The 21,357-nt window shown below is 38.6% G+C and overlaps 1 protein-coding gene across 1 annotated transcript in view; it reads right to left on the bottom strand.

The window, feature by feature from the left end:
* Nucleotides 1–21,357, bottom strand: part of MSH3 (mutS homolog 3) — a 118,897-nt gene that overhangs the window by 20,534 nt on the left and 77,006 nt on the right. Inside the window, exons 15-20 of the mRNA XM_051642656.1 lie at nt 20,783–20,951; nt 17,411–17,475; nt 16,025–16,141; nt 12,877–12,984; nt 11,380–11,494; nt 7,925–8,082 (exon numbers count right to left, since the gene is read on the bottom strand). Of these exons, the coding sequence (XP_051498616.1) occupies nt 7,925–8,082; nt 11,380–11,494; nt 12,877–12,984; nt 16,025–16,141; nt 17,411–17,475; nt 20,783–20,951 (732 nt within the window). The remainder of the gene's footprint in view (nt 1–7,924; nt 8,083–11,379; nt 11,495–12,876; nt 12,985–16,024; nt 16,142–17,410; nt 17,476–20,782; nt 20,952–21,357) is intronic.

Raw genomic sequence — 21,357 nt, 5'->3', positions numbered from 1 at the left:
TCCAGGTACAGAACCTTTCACTTGGCTTTGTAGAACTTCATGAGGCTGGCACAGGCCCACCTCTCCAGCCTCTCAAGACTCCTCTGGGTGGCCTCCCTTTCCTCCAGAATGTCAGCCATACCACACACAGCTTGGTGTCATCCACTTCCTGAGGGTGCACTTGATCTCACCATCTAAAAAGCCTGTAAGGATTTTTTATCCTAGTTGAGCCTGCTATCTTGTGACAGGGCACTCGGTCTTAGAAGCAACCTAGTAGTGTCCATCAGATGATCTGAATGTAAGGATCTGCTACACTGAGTCACAGTCCTGCCTTTGTAATACTCTCTTGCAGGTGGAATACGTTTGTACTTCCACACAGGAGAGCAACATGCCAGCTGACTCCAGTTTGGTTTTCCACCTCAGCAGAGGAATAGCCATGCTCTGTTCTGCACCATAACAGGATGTGACAGAAAGACCATATATGTACATTCTCCTGAGTCCTCTGCATCTCAACTTTGTGTTTTTCAGGGGATGAACATAACATTGACAAGACATGAGATCCTACTGGCACAAGGAAAACAAAAAAAAAGAAAAAATAGTTGTGTACAACAATCGGAAGAGACCTCTTGAACACACTGTGTAGGAACAGATACCTGCAGTCCTTGACAGGGTTATGGCCAAGGGCTCTGTGCACCCAGCATTTTTGCATGAACCTACAGAGGCACAGCCACAGACTTTCCTTTATTTTCTTGCCTACAAATTCTCTTTTAGGTGCCAACACTCAAGGCAGAGAAATAATATGGGTGAAAGGATCCATGACGGTGGCAGTAACACAAACAAGAAATGTAACTTTGGGATATGTAAATCCCCTTTCCTCTTACATCTTTGTGGATCCAACTGCATGTGACTGAAACGGGTCTTTCTGCTCACAGCATGATGGAAATGAGGAGTGCCAGTCACTTCACTCAGGCAGGAATTAAAATACTGCTTTTTTTGATATAACATCAAACTCTCTCCCATATGATTGTTCAGTGCTCACAAATTTAAGTGGGACGGGACACATCTCAGGCTTGCAGATTTCAGGATCAGTTGAAGGTAATAACTGAGCAGTACCAGAGCAAGTGTTGACAAGAAGCAAGGGAAGTACAGCCACCAGCTGGCAGAACAGCACAACACATTGAGTTACTCACTTATGACTCTGTGATGAAATGTCTTGGCCTTTAAACGAGCTTCCTACTGACAAAAAGAGACTTAATCCCATCAGTGTCACCACGTTAAGCCAGGCATATGTGTAAATAATGCCATTTCTTCTTTAAATTGGTATGCCAAAAGCTGATTGGCTGACTTGTGCAATGGTTTGACAACATGCATGGTCACTTGGTCCAAAAAACTGATTAAGACAGAAGGAGCTTGCTTTCCTTCCACCTATTCTGTTTCTTAGAATAAAAGGATTACCTGGTGGGCAGCACTAAAGTGCCTCTAAGACAAGGATACCACTCTGTCACAAGAGAGTCAGCTCAACTGAGATAAAAAAGCCAGCTGTGATGTGCTGGTCTGGTATTGATTGGTGGTACCTTCCTCACTGATGCTTCATAGCAAACTGAGTAATGGATATACCTGGGCTGTCTTTTCAAGACAGCCTGTTCACAGATGTTTTGCTAGTAAGATTGGGCAGGTGAGTAGAGTTCCCTGAACTGTGTCACTACATGCAACTGCTGTGAGGACATACCTGATACTCACATGGAAAGGTCCTCACATAGTTGGCGAGTCTCTCAGTAGCACTGTTGTCACCTGCAATTAAAAATTCCTTCCCTTTCCTGACCCCATTGATTAATTCAGAATCTGTAATCCTTGGCAAGGTATGTGGCTGGAACTTAATCTTGGTTGCTGAACTTGAAATAAAATTACCCAAGTGAGAGTAGTGATGAGGGGGATAAAAATCCCTCATTATTGCAGTGTTGGCTGGCAGCTCTCGGCCAATGTAGACAACATCCTTTTGCTTTTCCTTTTCCTTTTCCTTCCCTCTGCCTCCTCTGTCTCCTCATGGATCCAAAAGTCACAAAAGCTGAGAGCAGTTTCCCACCATATGAAGGGCAATAAGGTAGGTCTCTGTGCTGGGGTCTGCAGACCACCTTCAAAGACGTCTCCAAGAAGGACAGCCTGAACTCAATGCTCTCTCTTGGTTTCCACATCTAGGAAGGCAAGTGGACTGTGTGCAAGTATCTCAGCAGGACACAGCTTCTGCTGAATCAGCCTGAAGCATAAAGGCACTGTATGATAGTGACAGCTTAAAGGTCAGAGGGCCTAATTTAAATGGCTCTGTAACTTTGTTATGACACGTAAGGATCACCTGCCTGAAGATTTCTGCACTCTAGTTTTAGTTGAATGAGCAACTATTACAGATGTTTAAAATTATTCAAGGAAGAAAGACAAACAAGAAAATATCAAAATAGCTACATAACCTAACCCCTAGAACAGACAGGTTCAGGATTCCACTTGTGGCCATGTCTATCTGAAACACCCTGTATATAGACATGCAATACAAGCTAGAAGAACAAAGGTGCCCCTCCCTAGCTGCTCTGAGCAATCACCATCTGTTTTCACATTTTCAGATATACAGTGGAAAGTGAACTACATACTTAACAATGAGGAGTGCCCTCTATGTTAAAAATACACTTAAATAATCTGTTACAAAGGTAAAATGTAGAACAAAGTTCTGTACACCTAAATACAGACGTGATGCACAGGTTCTACACCAAAACAATAGCCTTGAAGGGCTGTAAAATGTCTTACTTAAAGCAAAACAATTTAACTGCTGTTTGCCTAGGCAACCTACCACTACCACCTGCTAAACTCCTCCACCCATCCATTTTCTTTTTACACTTTCTTAGACAATTCAAACTCTACTTCTTCACCATTGTGAAGATAAAAGACATGCCAAGAATGAGTAAACAGCAAGATAACTCTTTTGAGAGATGAAATGTGTCAAAGGATAATGTACTGCTGATTCTAATTATTCACTTAACCTTTAAGCATGTGGCACATAACCTGCAAGAGGCAGTCTTCAAACACAACTGAAGCACAGTTGCAATGTTTTAGATTAAGACAACTGAAGCACCATCTTTAATTGTACATCAAATTTGGATGACGGTATAAAACCTCGGCAGAAGTTGCATGCCACCACAGTGTGCCTGTGCATATTTATGTCTGATCATGGAAATAACTGAAACAGCTTTTCTTTCAAAATGAGAAAGCCAGGCAGGTTAAGTAATCTAGGAAACACTCTTCTTGGTCCTTTCACCACCGCCTAGCACTGGGAGGAGTTGGTCTTCTTCACAGTAGTCTCTCTAATGGTAGCTTGTGATTTCAATACATTTGTTATTAAAATCTTGAGAACAAGGCATTTGGTAATTTGAACTATTAATTAGCTTGTTTATTTTAACATATTTTACCTTCAAATTGTTATAACATTCTCTCACTCAAGTTTGAAAATTGACCCTGGTTACCTACAGGAAGTAGGCTGAACTTTTCTAACTGGAAGAAATTACATCAATAATTGATTGTAAGTGGGACCTCTTTAAAGGTCAGCATGCTTCAGCAGCTAAGCATCACCTCTTCTGAACACATTACTAGGTCAACACAATTTCTTTCATTAGTTCCTTCCTACGTGTGTCTCCACACTTGCTTTGTCTTTCTACAAAAACACAGATAGGAAGATTATATTAATTTCAATGTCTGAATTACTACATTAGGAAGAGAAACACAAATTGAATTTAAAAAAAATAATTAACCCATTTAAGGAGAAACTTGGATGGTAATTTTCAAACATCAGAGAATTAAAGACTCAAATCCCCTTAAAGGTATATATAAGCTGGGTGCTGACCTCTCCAGAACTCTTCTACAATTCTTAACCATAATGGCACTGATTACACTGAATTATTTAAGCAAAGGTTGCATGCAAACATTATTCCTTATTGGAGAAGGTTAAAAAAAAAAAGAGGAAGAAAAATATAGCAACTAGCAAAACATGATCCAAATATTGTGTAGTCCCTCCACAGCACATAGCTATTCCTTAAATAATGGGCATATTATATGACCCAAAAAGTAGTAACTTTTTTGTGCAAAAATGGTGTATACATACATTGACTCATTAAAAAAATAACATGAGTATGGAATTTCAGGTGAGAAATTCATACAAACACTTTGATAATACAATATAGAAATCTACTCTAAAAAAAAAAGCTTTAAATAAAAATAAAGAAATACAGATAATTATTTACTGTCTTTTTAGTCTGATGCTATGCAGATGGAGCCACCCAACAATAAAGCAACCTTCCTACTTACTTGACAACCCTCGCACCCTCTTCCCAGGATTGGGAACAAAACATAGCAATGGAAATAGCAAGCTTGGCTTTACACAGAAGAAACGGTGAGAATCCGTAAGAGCACTCAGAGACTTCCTTAACAAGTGAGTAACACAAGCAGGAAATGGAGGAAATTACTCTTCCACCCGCCCTCCACGTTTTCCATTTACAGACATGCAACAACGTATCATCTCGGCTTGGAGCCATCATACAGTGAAAGATTTTCTCCCTTTCCCCCTCCTTAGGATGAAATTTTCAACACTACTCTGAAATGTTTGGACTAGCCTTAACACTCTATTGTGTCTATACACCCAGTAATGAAGACCAATCATTCCTGTTTTCACTGTACCTGAAAAGCATACAGTTCTTTTTCCATCTATGAAAACGTTTAATGCAGTATTTAAAGTCAATTTATGAAAAGATAAATACTAAATATATCCAAAAGGATAACCATAGTAGCAACCTTTCAATTTCCATGGAAACCCTACTTAGAACACAAGATACAAATCCTACACGAATGTAATCTCTTAAACCCACATAAATTCTCACTTTGAAGATGCAGAGTACAAACAAAATAAGAGACTGCAGTACAAAGAACCAATATTATAAAAAATTTAGCAAGCAGCAGAACTCTTGCTCCTAATGCACAGAACTCCTCATTGAAACAGCCAGTAGAGCATCCCTCAAAGCTGGGGTGATATGCTAATGGCAGCATCTAGAAAAAAACACACCATGGCAGTGATGAAAATATCTTGGAAACTGACATCTCCCCATGCAATGTTTTTAAAAGATTAAAAATACACCAAAGTTATCAACAAAAAAAATCCTATTTTCCAGCAAGCCACTTGTGGCCTGAGGTGGCAGCGCAGAAAGAAGTCTGCAAAGCTGTATCCTATTAAAATAAACCAAACAAAACCAGCCCCTGAAACAAAACACAGAAGAAAACAAAACAAAACAATCAAAATTGGGAGCGAATTAAAACAAAATCACTGATCTCTTCAAGCTCACTTCCTACCAGAGGACAGTTCTTGGCAAAAGCTGAGGCTTTAGAAATGTATGTCCCCCCAGATCATCAAAGAAACAATATAAGATGTGTGGCAGCTGAATTTATGGTTTCTCTCAGGCATTAAAAATTATTACAAGAGTAACTTCACAAGGCTGAGAAATATAATGAATGTAACACCACATTAACCTGGCTTGACAGACTTATGTATTTTAAGACCTTTACCAGAACCCTGAAAAAAAACCCCAGCTAACCCCAAAACACCAAACCAAACTAGAGATGCCTACTTCCTGGGCAGCCCGTCCACCTTGAGCCTGAGTTGCAGATTTGCTCCTTTTCTTGTTGCATACAGTGATGTTCATAACTTGGAGAAGGTGAAAGCAAGAGTCAAGCAAAGACCAGAGTGGGCACTAAAGACCACCTTGTGGCTACTGACAATCAAATACAGCAGGACAGAAAAGGGCACTGACAGCTGACCTATTTGGGGAGGATGGGTGGTGGTTACTTGGATACATACTGCAAAGAAGGCACCCATACCCCACAGGCTGAAGCAAGTCTTTTAAACATTTGTCCTGGAAGGAAAGCTACAACTGGGTGAAGTTCTAATATCCTGCAAGTACATCTCAAACTGCTAACACGTGTCCCAACAGTACAATCTATTATTCCCTTAAATTACACCATACAGAATAGAGACATTTAAACAGATGCACAGACAAGCACTTCCACTGATAATCTTTTATAAATCCTGGATTGCTGAAGGAATGCAACAGATAAACTCCATTTGTTTCCTTCCTGTTAACCTTTTAACTAATGCATGAGTTTCTATCTCAATTATATACTTTTGATTTCTTCTTGATTAATATTGAGCAAATTAGTTCACTCTAATTGCCAGTGCAACAACAAGAATTTAAGTAATTCTTTAGTATACTCACCTAGTGTTTGACACATTTCACATTCGATGAAGAATGGCCTATCTAACTGAGCTTCCAAAGCTAATTTAGATGGGGGGGAAGGGAAATAAAATCAATCCCCCGTGCTAGCATCTGACTGGACTCCAAAATAAATGGTCTGAAACCTCACAGCCAGTAAGTAACACACTCTAGGTCTGCTTGCCTTGAAATGTAAAAGCATAAGTTTTACCTTCAGCCACAATGAACAGACAGGAAAAACAATATAATGTAGAGAAAAGCTAAGTGAAATCAGAAAATTCAGTGGGGAACAGGTAGAACTCAAATGTATTTATTTCAAAGTTTTTCACACCGTAGATGGTATGAACCAATTTGTTCACTTTCTTGTGGCCACAAAACATGCAGCCCTCCCAGTAACTGTGCCACATTTCTAAATTTATCTGCAGAAATAATCTTGTTGCAATGACAATCAAACAAAAGTGGAGGAAAGGATCCCAAGCTTAAGGGTAACAAGCCAACATGCGTATGGTTACAAATTAAGTCAGTGTGAGCACACAAGTAACTCTAAGTTCAACTACAGAACACAGAGGAAGAAAAAAAAGAATTCACATTGCTCATAATGTTGTAATTTTTTTTTTTTCTGTAAAGTAAATCAGATCTTGTATATCTCCACGTCTCCTTGTGAAATGCTCATATAATCAACCAGTCAGTTACCTTCCACATAGGGTAGAGAAAAGAGGTAACCATTTTGAATTTTCATCTCCAATTAATTTTGGAAGGATCATAGACATGTTCTATTTTGTTCAACTCCTTACCACAGAAGTGCATCAAAGAGCGATTTCATTCATTTTTTTCGTGACACAATAAGGCATAAGAACATAACATATTTACACAGTGAAGCAATCCCAGGTCGAGCAGTATTTAGATACTCAGTTTAAAGTTAACTCTGAAATGCATTCTTGCCATCACAGAACTAGAAACTCAGAAAAGATAATTCTAGCACAGATAAAAAACTGTTGTGACACTTATAACCATAAATAATTATCCATCTCAAACACCATCAGTAACACAGAACTTTTGCTGATTAAAAAAACAAAGTTTTCATTCTACTGATACTACCTACAAATTACTCAGTGCCATCCTTTAATCGAGACTCAGATTTGCTGAGTGAAATGAACTGCCATTACTCACTCTTTAAAAGACATGAAGTGTGCTCAAGATCAATAGTACAGGAAGGATAATATGCATAGAATATATGAAACCCCAAATTCTCAGTCTCAAATATTTTGAGTACATACAACTGTGCTGCACAGCAGAAACTGTGACCTGATTTTTAGAGGTGACAGCATTTTAAGGGAAGTATCACTTGGCTAACACCTAGCAGAATAAATTTGTCTGAAATGTCCATTCAGGCATATGAAGTTAGATATCTGCATCTTAATCAAGACGAACACATTCACATTCTTATCCTTTAAAGATTCAAAGATTCCAAAACAAGCTACAGCTTACCAGAAAATCTGAATCAAAGCTTAACAACCAATGCATGTATTTAAAATGGGAAAGGAAACTTCCAAGTACAAATTCTTCAGTTCTAAACAATTGAATTATACACACACACCCTCTGCCACCATAATGTTTTAATAAACATACGGGAAGCTTTGAAAGATTACCTGGTAAAAATACCATCCACAATACCAATTGTTGACTCCTCTGCAGGAACATAAGAACCAATCTGTGCCATGACTGTGATCAGTGCAACTTGCTTTATGTAGGAGCTCTTTCCTCCCATGTTGGGTCCAGTTATTATCATGACCCTTTCACCATCTCCCTGGAAACATAAAACAGTGGTCAAATATATTGTCCTGCACACAGTGCTTTTATAAAGAAGTCTGGTTTGTGTATATACACTTAGAGAGATAAAGGTCAAGTCCTCAGGATTAAACATTCTGTTTCTAGGTGAACAGCTTCCTTCATTCTTGGAGGTCATTCCACTCATTTCTGAAGATTTTATTAAGTCTCAGATTAATAATCTTCCTCTCCAGCTTGGTGAGAGAGAAGCGTCATAATCAACTTCCATTACTCCTAAGCAATGTGGACAGAGTGAGGAGGAACCTTCCCTTTCTCCATCAAGGAGTCAAGAAAGCACTCCAGGAACTTTCTATGCAGTTTTCTTAGGAGAAAGGGAGAAACTCACCAGTTTTCAGCAGAGCCAGTACTGTCCTAACTTGGTTGTGAGCTGGATTCCTCTCCAGTAAGTGCTCTCAGCACCAAATGGGGAGAAGATCTGGCAAAGACCTGACCTAGATTTTACACCCATTCGTAATTGCCTGCCTTGGTACAACAGATGCACATACAAACAGACTGGCTACAAGAAGAAATCAAGGCACTGCTGAGTTTGGCAACACTTGCGAGCAGACCGTATCTAATCCCTAATTGATCAGTGTATGTAACCACTGAAATCCTATGCAAAATGACATCAGATATAAGATTTCCTACAGTAATGATACATGTCTTTGGCTCCAGAATAAAACTCTCTTCCTCTGGTGCAAGGCAATTGCTAATACAAAATTAAACTCACCAACGAATCTATAAAGCTTTCTCATAGCCTGAATCTGATTAGGAAATTAAGTTATGCAAGGACATCAAACAACTACACTTTTCCTGTCTACTGGGTACATGCAATAAAATCCGACAACTGATGAACTCAAAGTCAGCATACTCCATTCACTCATGGGAAGGAGTATGTAAGAAAGGAAAAGCTGTGTATAGTAAACATTAACCATGCTACTAAGGAAACTCTGAAATGATCATTGTGACAACAATAAAAAAATCTCAACAGAATAATAATAAAGATCTTTACAAATTCACTTTTTATCAGACTTTCATTCTGGTAATAGGAAGGGAAATAAAATTCATACAGGACTGTCACATATAATTATCCAGCTCAGTCAGAAGATACATGCAGTCAGAATTTATTACAGGTATATTTATTTATTATTTTGCTAAGAAAACCACATCCATAAGGAAGTCTCAATAAAACTGGGTAAAAACCCAGGAAATGCTACTATCAGGAATAAAGGATGAATGTAATAAAATGCACATGACTATATAAGAACAAAATTCATAACATTCTAGTCTCCAAGGTATAGCTTCAATGCTGCTACTAAAACTTTGTCAGGGACACCATTTGGCTCAACGCAACAGAATTTATAGATCCCTAAAATCAGAATGAGTTCATCTGCTAGAATCCACAAATTTCTTGCAAGTGTTTGGTATCCCTCCAGAGTCCTTCCAACCATGTTGCGAGACTGGTGGCTGGCTTGTGAAGCCAGCATTCAGGAGGAAGTTGTGCTGCAGCTTCAAACCAGAGAACCCCATCTGCCCCTACAGTTCCATGCAACCTTGAGCTAACATCTTGCCAGGATTGATGGCTCAAGTTAAAAGTACTAGAAGAACCCATGAATATTTGGGGAGGAGAGGGGAGATGTAAGAATAAGATGTTTATTTCAGGGCACTGAAAGAAAGCTTTTCCTAAAGTTAGATATTTGACAACACTTCAGTCGAAAACATGACAGGAAATGCATTTTCCTGCTGATTCAAAAACTAGAGGCATTTTCATAAACTGGGTTCCCACGCACCTCTCTCAAAAAAGGGACAACTCAAACTAACAGTAGAGGCAAAAGGTACTCTACCACAATCTCTTGATTTTGTAATATTCAGTATTTAGAAAGCCAACATAAGAATGGGACTAAGAGGGGAAAGTGTATTATGATTACTGAATGAAATGCTGAATTTTTTGTCAATGCCACCTGTCACTTGTTTGGAGTTGACAAATAATTTTGAAAACATTCCCTGAATTATTGCACAGTATCTGTATCATTGTTCAATCCTGAGCAGCATTTAAAAATATTTCCAGAGAAATACATACAAATTTGAATGATGTTTATCATAGCAATATGAAACACCAACATCTGTTCCTTGCCTTTTTATATATTTTCTGTATAAAAATGCAATTATGTATTCAGAGTTAAGTTGTAAGCATATTTTTTTCTATTTATTGAGAACTGCAACATAGTGTTTCAAAAGAGATACAGAGAGGTAAACACCTAACAAAAAATGTCAAAAGGACATGTCATTTAGAAGACAGATGTTCAGATTTCAGGAACAAAGGAAGCTAACTCAATTACACTTACCAGAAACTGACACATGAAATAAAACACAGTGATGTTTCCTACCTGTGGTAATTACATATTTAAATCAAAATTTTTTGTAACAAAGTCATACCATTTAGATAATATTACAAAGAAAATGTTAAGAAGTAGCCCCTCCACTTTGTTTCCTCTCTTGACAGTACCAAGAAAGTGACAGGCTTGCTACTTCCCACCATACTGCACAAAAAAACAGCCAGAAGGAGACTTCCAGGTAACATACAGCCTGCAAGCTACACATGGGGCATCTTCATCATATGTTGCTATGAAAGGCTTCTTACAACTAATGTGCAGCCTACAGAGCGTGGACTTGATAGTCCAAGACTGCATTTTCAGATTAAGAAAGACTGTATGAAATTAATACTCCCAGGAAGAAAACACATAATAGAGAAATGCTGAAAAAAAAAATAAATCCGAACTTAGAATTAATTTGGAACACTGAGCCTGCAACATGTTATGCAGAAACTGAAGTTGTTGCTATTTTGTTGAGTAAAAAACTCCACAATTTGAGATAAAGTTACGACAAAATGGAGACTCTTAATTAAACTGCTATTAAAACCCTTTAGACTGTTAAAACTGCTTAAAAACTGTTAAAAACTGGTTTAAACTCTTAAAAACCCCTACTATTATTCATCCATTTTTCAAAAATAACCGTTTAAAGCTCTCATTTTCCCAATTTTGAGATCACCCTCCTTTTCTTTATGCCAATAGGACTGAACTGGGCTGTCAAGCAAGCATCTGGCTGCAAAATGTTGGAAGAAGGACAGAACAGATGTGATCACATCAAGCAGTATCTCTCTGAAACGCAACCAGACAGTTTTATGATTAAATTATTTATTTTAACTTCCTGGCCATGAAGCATATCCCGGATTCCATTCCTTGAATGATTTTGAAGCTTAAATAGCAACTCTACTTACTGAAAGGTTGGTGGTATTTGGAACATACTGATCCTGTTCTCCCAGCAGTGCATCAATCACAGGGTGCCTCCCATTTTTTATAATTATTTCTCGCCGATTATCATGCACAGTTGGTCTGCAAAAAGGAAGAGACATTAATTTCAATGTTTTTACTGTAACTGACTATTTAAAGCTACTGCAACTGAAGTCTGCAGGACAGTCATCTACGATACACATTTATTTTTGTGGAAAAAAACCCATAAACTAAAAACATAAATTCTCTCTATCAAATAATTTTAAATACTCCCTTGGTTTCATCCAGTTATAAAAAAATATCAGCAGATTAGATAACGAAATTTTAGAGTATTTTTTTCATTTTAGGCACCTCAATACAAGAAAGACATGGAGGTGCTGGAGCATGTCCAAAGAAGGGCAAGGAAGCTGGTAAAGGGCCTTGAGAACAAGTCTTATGAGGAGGGGCTGAGGGAACTGGGGCTGTTTAGTCTCAAGTTAAGGAGGCTGAGGGGAGGCCTCATGGCCCTCTACAGCTACCTGAAAGGAGGTTGTAAAGAGGTAGGTGCTGGTCTCTTCTCACAAGTAACTGGTGATAGAAAAACAGGAAATGGCCTCACGCTGTGCCAGGGGAGGTTAGACTAGGTATTAGGAAGAACTTTTTCACTGAAAGTGTTGTCAGACATTGGAACAGGCTGCCCAGGGAGGTGGTCGAGTCACCATCCCTGGAGGTGTTTAAAATTAATCTAGATGTGTCACTTGGGGATATGGCTCAGTGCTGGACTTGGTGGAGTAGGGTTAATGGTTGGAATTGATGCTCTTGAAGGTCTTTTCCAACCTAAGTGATGCCGTGGTTCTGTAAATGCTCAGGAGCCAGCTCTGGACCAACCCCTGGGGAAGCAGGACATGAAGGTTCATGTGTTCCCTCTGAGGAGCAGGGGGGACAGCCTTGGAACCACCAGGGCCCCAGGCTGTGGTGTCCAGTGTGCATCTGTGGGTCTTTGAAAGATGGAGATGCACAGATCATCAGACCTAAATCATGTTCCTCAGTGAGGCATCATCACTGCTCTGAATCTAGCACTAATCTTTACCTATTTTACCTGAAACACAGCTTTGAAACATACCCTGTGTAGCTTAAATTCTTCAGTATCAGAAATACATTATAAATTCAGACCTTGCTTTGGCCCAAAACCAAACAAAACAAAAAAAAAAAAAAGAGAGAGAAAAATTCCATGCAAATTCCAATATGTATTTTTATATATGTGAAGTATCATTTGCTAGACACAGGCCAAACAACAGACAAACATAAGACACTGTGACACTGCAGTGTTCACAGATTTGCATTAAATCCAAAAGTGCTTCTTTGCAAAATCAGATAAAGCTAAAAACATTGTAAACAATTTTAATAATTCATTTCATTGTAGTACACGTATTAAAATTAAATTTATTTTAAATACTGTCTTTAGTTCCCTATAGAATCTTAAACAAAAATTAAAAATTTATTACCTGCAGTAGTCTCCTTGTTTTGCCACCTGGGCCAATGAGAACAGACAGTCAACAGTTGCTAGGTGACCAATTGCTTTAGACACAGGGTGATAATGCTTACTGAAATGGCTATTCCAAACAGGGAAAAATAAGAGGAGGAAGAGAAAAAAATAATTATACAGATACAGATGTATTGTCAAAATATACCCCATGCAATGCTTCTCACAGGGCTCTTATGTTCTTTAAATTACCCTGAATTCAAATCTCCCAGCAGTGTATTAACTCACAACATAAGGACACAATCTTAATCAAAACTGACTTCACGCTCCTGTTCTAACAGTGAACTATTTTAAAGCACAAAAAGGCAGGCAAAATGAAATCTATTAGAAAGCACATAAAGGGTTTGCAGGTGATCCCTGCTGCCTAAAAGAGGCCTAAAAAAATACCACTGTTTATCACAGTGGCAACTGAATCCCAACTGCCAATTCAGTACAACAAGTTACAGAAAAATAAAAAAAAAGAAGCCTGAAAAGTACACAAATATGAGTTGTCAGCAATTTCAATAAAATATGGTATCTACAGCAGAAAATTCAGGAATTAATTTTCCATTTTGTTATTGCTCCCCCCAGTACAATAATAATGTTAACAAGAGAACACCATTTTCAGCAGAGTTCATTGTCTTAGTCCTCAATTATTTTTTTTTTCCTCTCCTAGCTAGTCTCAAAGATGCAACATGGAACATAAAACCAGCAGGGGAGAAAAAACTGGCAAATAAATACAGAAATAAATAGATGAAGGTATGGGGAAAAAGAACACTTTCCTGTACACAGGTCTTCCTTTGTATGCTGCTATCATAAAACATTACTGAAAACTGCAAAGTGAACACGAAAAGCAGCAGATCTAAGTGAAGAAAGGTTGAAAGGGGTCTACTCAAACTTACATGGCAAATATAGTGACAAAAATATTTAAAAGAACTACTTTTATAGTATTGCAAAGGCAACACATCTGGATAGGTGTGCATTTTTAGTATCAAATCTAGAGAATTACTGGGCTCCTATTAGGAAGCAAACTCTGGCAACAGTTATGTACAGTGAGACAACTTCAGAAAGAACTTAGGCTTTTGCAGTGAGATAACAAAGCACAAGTTAAAGTGAGCCAATTATCACCGCATGACAGAAGGAACAATTCCAGTGAGTCTGTAGTTCATGGAAGTGAAAAAATAAATTGATAACCAGACACTCGAAAAATAAAAGGTATTCAGAAGTTTGAGAAGTATTTTTAACCTCCAGTCTTGAAGATCCTTTGGCTAAATAGTCAAATAAATTCACTCAAAACTCTGATCTGACACAAAGAGATCTTCTGTGTCAGTTGTGAGGAACAGTAACACTCCAATCACAGAACCACGGAATTGTCAAGAGTTGGAAAGGACCTCGAGAGCTCATCTAGTCCAACTCCCCCATTAAAGCAGGATCCCCTAGAGCACATTACTCAGGACTGTATCCAGGAGGGTCCTGAAAATCTCCACATAAGGGGTATCCAGGAGGGTCCTGAAAATCTCCACATAAAGGGACTCCACAACCTCCCTAGGCAACCTGTTCCAGGGCTCTGTCACCCTCACTGTAAAGAAGTTTTTCCTCGTGTTTGATGGAACTTCTTTGCTTCAGCTTGTGTCCATTGCCACTTGTCCTGTTCCCAGGCACTGCCGAAAAGAATCTGGCTCCAAACTGCTCGCACCCAACCTTTAGATATTTATAGACATGGATAATGTCTCCTCTCAGTCTTCTCTTCTCCATGCTAAATAGTCCCAGCTCTCTCAACCTCTCCTCGTAAGAGAGATGCTCCAGTTCCCTCCACTGGACTCTCTTCAGTAGTTCCCTGTCTCTCTTGAACTGGTGAGACCAGAACTGGACACAACACTCACGAGGTGGCCTCACCAGGGCAGAGTAGAGGGGGAGGATAATCTCCCTCAACCTGCTGGTCACACTCTTCCTAATGCATTCCAGGACACCACTGGCCTTCTTGGCCACAAGGACACATTGCTGGCTCACAGTTAACTTATCAGCTACCAGGACTCCAAGATCCTTCTTCTCAGAGCTGCTCTCCAGCAGGTCAACCCCAAACCCATGCTGATGCATGGAGTTGTTCCTCCCCAGCTGCAGGACCTTACCTTTGCCCTTGTTGAACATTAGGTTCTTCTCTGCCCAGCTCTCCAGCCTGCCCAGATCATGCTGGATGGCAGCACAGCCCTCTGGAGTGTCAGCCACCCCTCCCAGTTTTGTATCATCAGCAAACTTGCTCAGGATACACTCTGTACCATTGCCTAGGTCATTGATGGAGATGTTGAAGAGAACCAGAGCCAGTACTGACCCCTGGGGAACACCACTGGCTACAGGCCTCCAACTTGTCCCTGTTCCACTGATCATGATCCTCTGAACTCTGTCTCTCAACCAGCTCTCAGTCCATCTCACCTAACCCACACCTTCTTGAGCTTCTTAATGAAGACGTTATGGAAGATAGTGTCAAAAGCCTTGCTAAAGTCAAGGTAGACAACATCCACTACCAGTTACTTTCTAGCAGACAGATTCACAGTCTGTGAATCTGCAGTGTTAGCACACAAAATACACAATGGGGAATCACACTTACCCAAGCAACTGTCAAAACTGCATTCCTAACTCATAACCTGATTGTACTCATTTTATTAGTATTATTTTTAGTAATGGCACACTTAACAGTGAAGCTATACTCTAATTCAATTAATATTAAAAGTTAGTTCAATCAGCTTATATAATATATCCTTTTTTCCATCTTGCTTACATTGTACTTCAATAATAAAACTACTATATTCAGGTTCACTCTTTTACAGTCAGTTCTACTCGCAGGTTAAGGCTGTGATATTACTTTTCAGATTTTGAGAGCCACAACTGACACAGCATATTATCATCAGAATTTTAAATCTAGAGACACCATTGCTCATCTCAGGACTCAGTCTGCAAAAGGTCTTGCCTTCAAGCGCTTGAAGTTGAACAATATTTTAATTGCCTATCTTTAAAGTTCTTGTGAACAAGACATTGAATTATCAACCTTTTTTTTTAAAAAAAAGATAAACATATTTTTCTGTTCTTATAGGAGAAAAAAAAATTATGAAAACAAACTCATTTTGTAAACTCACTCTAAAAAATTTAGCCATTCAGCACTGCAGTCAAGGACTAGTTGCTCCCGGAGCTGATTCAGATGTCTGTAATTTTCTATAATAAAAGGAGAGTGGAAACGGCTGACAGCTTTTGTGCTGGAAGACAGAGAAAAGCCAAATAAGAAATCAAGGTTACTAAGCAATCAGTTACACCATCTACATGCAAAATTGGACCAGTTTTCTTATTCTTGTGAGTCTTAAAAAATGGACATTAAAAAACGTTCTTTTATTGTTGTACTAAACTCTATTGATTCCAATGATCTTTATTGTGAATTCCATGACTGGTTATGCCATCAGTGCCCATTCAGAAGTATTGTGAAAAACATCTTTAAATATAGAGTGTATCACTGAAGTTTACAAAACTCTGTTCAGCAATACACTGCACAAAGAGATGACTCTTCATACAATGAAGAACATACATACAATGAAGTTCAAGGAAAAAAAATGTAACTTCTAAAACGAAAATTTCATTAAAAGGCCAAAAAAACCTTAGCAAAAAAAAGACTGCCTTGCATGGACACTTGTTTCCATTTGGAGAACCTGCTATTTATTTACGTCTTTTCATTAAGAACTCACTTTGGCATTCCCAGTCATTCTTTTACAAAATCCAGATTAGCTGTAATTTGTTCTTCGTCATCTTAATTCTTTCTAATCTGTGAACTTTTAATACTGAATTCTTGCATAAGCAAATAGAACATCATTTCAGATTCCACCTGATCATGCCTACTTCTGGTGCAAGATGTCTGTGCTCACACATTAAGATACTCAACCCGTTAAAATAGTAAAACAAATGACTAAAAAGAAAAAACAGCTACATAATTCAGTTCATCTTTGTTTCATCTAATGGAAAAAGTATCCAAAGCCATGGTTTTACCATGCTTGCACAGGGTTAAGTACCAAAGCAAGCAAAGCTTGTGTGTATGAATAAGATGACATTTTAAAGCAACTAAGTTTATTGAGATGCACAGATTTTGCACAGCTACCTTTACCTTTCTGAATAAATGAGATCAAAATTTTATGAAAGATTTGTATCCACAAACTTCAGACACAACTGAATCAAGACCACAATTTTGACACCAGTACATGTACTTTGAAAGATGAAGTGATTAATATGGCACCCTGAGGCTCTATCATGCAAAAAACATTTTAAGATCTCCAGTTTTCCAGTTTGCTTTTGTTTGCTTTTAAGCAAAACTTATTATGGCAATAAATTAACATAACCATTTTGGTCGCTTGCTTTTCAGCTTAAGAAAAAAACCCAAACACATATGGAGCAATGAAAATGTGCGTATAATCAATCATAATCCCAAAATACTGTATTTTTTCCTAACATATCAAAACAAACTTCAGTAACATTTTACATACCTACTAACCATAACCCAGTCAGATGGCACCGATGATTTATGCGAATTCTTGACCTCTATCATAAACTAAAATAAACAAAAAGTTGTAATTTACACATCATGGGAAGTTAAGATGACTACAGAGCCATAATAATCCTATATCAAGAAATCTACATGCATCAGAGAAAACAATATTCAGCCTGAAGAAACTGAGCAGACCAGAAGCTAATGTTCTTTCTCCCTCAGAAGTGAGTGTTATGACTTACAGTTTTTTTTATTTAAAGAGAAACTACTCTCCTGAGCTGTTCTTGTGCCCTACCATGTTGCTGCCCCATCTCTGCCCTTCTGTTCCACCATCCACCAGCATGTGCTCCTCACCTCTCTCTTACTAAGCCAAAACCAGACTAAAGCTAGTACCTCGTGCTAGGTCTTGGAGAGAATTCATCATTATATGGACTCCACACACGACATACCACCTGTACTGAAGCTACTGCTTATCAGTGAGACGTGCCTTCCTGTCTAGGGACCAGTGATTCATACTGAGCCCTAGTTTTCAAAGAAAAGAGCTCAAAATCTCAAACGCTAACACTGTATCTGCCATAGCTTGCTTCAAGTTTGGATCAAGCTGGGGTCAGAAAGAGAAGGAATAGGGAAGACCAGCAGTAATGGGAAGGGGCTCAGTGGAGTGGAATTTACATTATGTGTTTATTGCAGTATGTTATATGATTCGTGTCAGTTATCTTTATAACACCAGCCTAAGGTCCTAGAACTGAAAGAACTGAGGCATTCTCAAACAAAAGAATTCAGGTGGAAAAACAATTTCTAGAAGAGATGAGATGAACCCAGAATCTGATCACCTTTTTAGAAAACCACAAGACTCTCACCTGACAAAGATTTTCTATTACAGTAAGTATCATTTTGATAAAACTTTCCACACCTCCCTAGAACAGCCAGGAGAAACAAGAATAACAACCCTAACATGTGCACAAAACTCCAGCAAGGATGCAGTGCACTAGTTCTTTTTTTCCCTAAGACCTGAAAATATTTGGTTCTGGAGAAACCCTGAAACTGCATAATACACATAAGACAAAAAGACTAAGAACGGGTAGAAGCAGAAATCTGCAAAGATTCAAAAATAAGCCAACTGCTGCTACCACTAGTGGTGTTGCTGATGTGCTGGTATTACAGTTTTTTCTGAATTTTATCTCCAAGCAGTTAAAGATGCTGTGTTTACAAACGGAAGACAAAAAATAATACTACATTTGTGTCTATGCTGGATGACTAACCAAGCCAAATACAGCCTAAATTAACACAGCTAGTTCAATTGCCTGATTTGTCTGTGTGGCTAGTGAGAAACAAGCATAGAGGCTGCAGTCTTCTTCAAAACAACAAAAGCATTTGCTTTTTCATCTTTTATTTCTTAGCCCTATTAGATAAATAACTGCAGTATTAAATAAACTGGGCCCAAAGCACTGTTTATGCCATGCAGGAAGCAAACATTTGGCAAATGTAGCAATTTCTCTCTAAATCCTGCCTGAAACAAAAAGCAATACTATCGCTATCTGGACAGCTTTCTGTCCTCTTTAGTGCATGCTATGAATTGCATTAGAGGTCTGGAAACGAAACATTAGATATGGGTGTAACCTCATATTTTGGAACAGGTATGTGTCAACTGGATCTTCGTCCGGACTCTAACAGGAACTTAACAAATATATGTTAATAAAATGCGGGCTGACTGAAAATCCAACCATGTGTTCATAATCATAGGTTTAATTTTTTTTAATTTTTTTTTTTTTCCAAGAGGGACTGTTCCCTGAACAGATGCTCAGAGTGGGGAGACACATAGAAGTTTCCTGGCAGCCTCTCTCTTCCAGAACTAGCAAGCCATAGACCTTCTTCTGCCCAGGTCTGCTGCAAGAAAGTGTTTGACTACTACATCTGTTAGAGTACTATGATGACATAAGAAGAATGTACCATATGAATTGAGGAAGAAAGAGCTCAACTCAAAGAGACTCTTGTTATGCCTGGGCTCTGCTCTTCCCGTATGATTTCTGTTCCATTACTTCCCATTCCTTTAGTCACTGACCGTCCTCTCTAACTATTCCTCTACTACCTCTTTATGTCTTTGAAACACTCCTATCAGATATAATTAAATAACAGACCTCCATAACCTCTGCAGCTCCTCTAATGAATTTAACAAGATAGAGGTCTTTGTCTGCAATGGTTTCTGAGCCATCCCCTGCTACAAAGGCCTCCTCTTTTAAATGTGTATGCAGTGACTAGTGGTTCCTGAAATTCTCCTGTCCAGTTCACATCTGATTACTTCCTCACAGATGATCTCCTCTCATTGATTCTTCTCTCTTTAAACATGTATGTCATCATCCGCCTCTTAAGCCAGTCTCTCTGAGAGAAACCTTCCAAATCCTGGCACTTTCTCACATAAATGCACTCTTCCACATTTCCTCTAGGACTTCAGTATCCATGCTGACACCTGACTCAACTCCTCAGCCACTCTTCCTCTTCTCAGCATTACCATCAAAAGAAATATCTACCCGAGGTCTTTATCAAATGCTGCTCTAATTCATCCACTCTCACATTCTCACTTTCAGCAATGCCTGTCTGTCTCCTGCATCTTTCTCGGTTTCCTAGGCCCTCAACATGACAGGGGACTGCTTCCAGCTCCTTCCTCCCTGTCCTCACTGATTCATCTCTTTTACTCCTGACTCTCATTCAGTTTCCTAATTCTCTTCCTAGTTTCTGTGGAATTTTCCCCAGCCTTCCCACTCTCAGTTCCCAATGAACAGTGCTGAACAGTGCTACCTCACTGCTCCTTTCATTTCCCCAAAAAATCTGGCAGGATTTATCACCTCTCTTTTTGCTTGAACTTTTCTGCTTGCTGGAGCATGGCCTGCCCACACTTGCACAGCATGAGGCAAGCAAAAGCTCCAATCCACAACCACCACTTCTAAGAATTCAAATAGACTAAGGTTATCTTTCTTTAATACCCATTTTTCAAATTACCAACCTACTCAGTACTTACAAATAATTTTATCATTCTTCAAATTGACCTAGCACTGTGCTTTCTGGTCCTCTGAGAATATTTCAGCATTTAATAGCCACATAATCAGCCTTGGAAGTATGCAGGTGTTTTTACATATACAGAAAAGCAAAGGATTACTGAACAAAATTCAACTGCACTAATGTGTTTTTATTATTTAAATCACTGAAGTAATTGATTTAACAAATAAAACAGTCACACTGTCACAAAACTGTTCTTTGAAGTTGTACAGTCAAATGACCTTACCAAGTAACATAATAAATTGAGAGAGTTCTAGTTAAGCCTGTTTTCTAGATAAGTAACAGGTACAGCTATACATAATAGATACCATATTACCTCTTGACCAGAAACTGTAACATACTCTGCAGAAGGATTCTTAATCTGTTTACGAATGTCCCTCAGATGCAATTGGATTTTAGAAAGCACATCCACGATCTCCTCCTTTTTCTTTCTGATGACAGGAAAGTCTGTAAGGTCCTTGAACAACTGGGTTTTATCTCCAGTCCTATGCATGAGAAGCACAAGATAAAATAATAGTAAAATGAATGATGCATTCCCTGACACTGGCTGTGTCCACATTTTTATCTGTTATTCTCATTCATTTTAACACTACCTTTATTCCCCTTTAAGTACAGCTTTTCTGTTACTTGGTCATAGTCTAACACATTTACCAAAAGATGCCAGAAACACTACATCAACATAGAGGCACTTTGTATATAAACTCTAAGAAGCTACACCAAGATACCCACACTCACAATCTATTCAAACCCAATCTATTCTTGTTCATTTCTACTCTATCCCATTATGCTCCTTCTTATATACTAAACCCTGCTGACTCGTTACTTGGGTTTTGTCTCAATGTGCATCCTTGCAGCTTTCTGCTTGTTCTTCCTCCACCAAGCAGAGCAAGA

Source organism: Apus apus, chromosome Z (genome assembly GCF_020740795.1).
Source record: "Apus apus isolate bApuApu2 chromosome Z, bApuApu2.pri.cur, whole genome shotgun sequence".
NCBI classification, from domain to species: domain Eukaryota; kingdom Metazoa; phylum Chordata; class Aves; order Apodiformes; family Apodidae; genus Apus; species Apus apus.
Note: the sequence above shows the minus strand (reverse complement) of the source record. Positions and strands in the feature narration are given on the sequence as shown.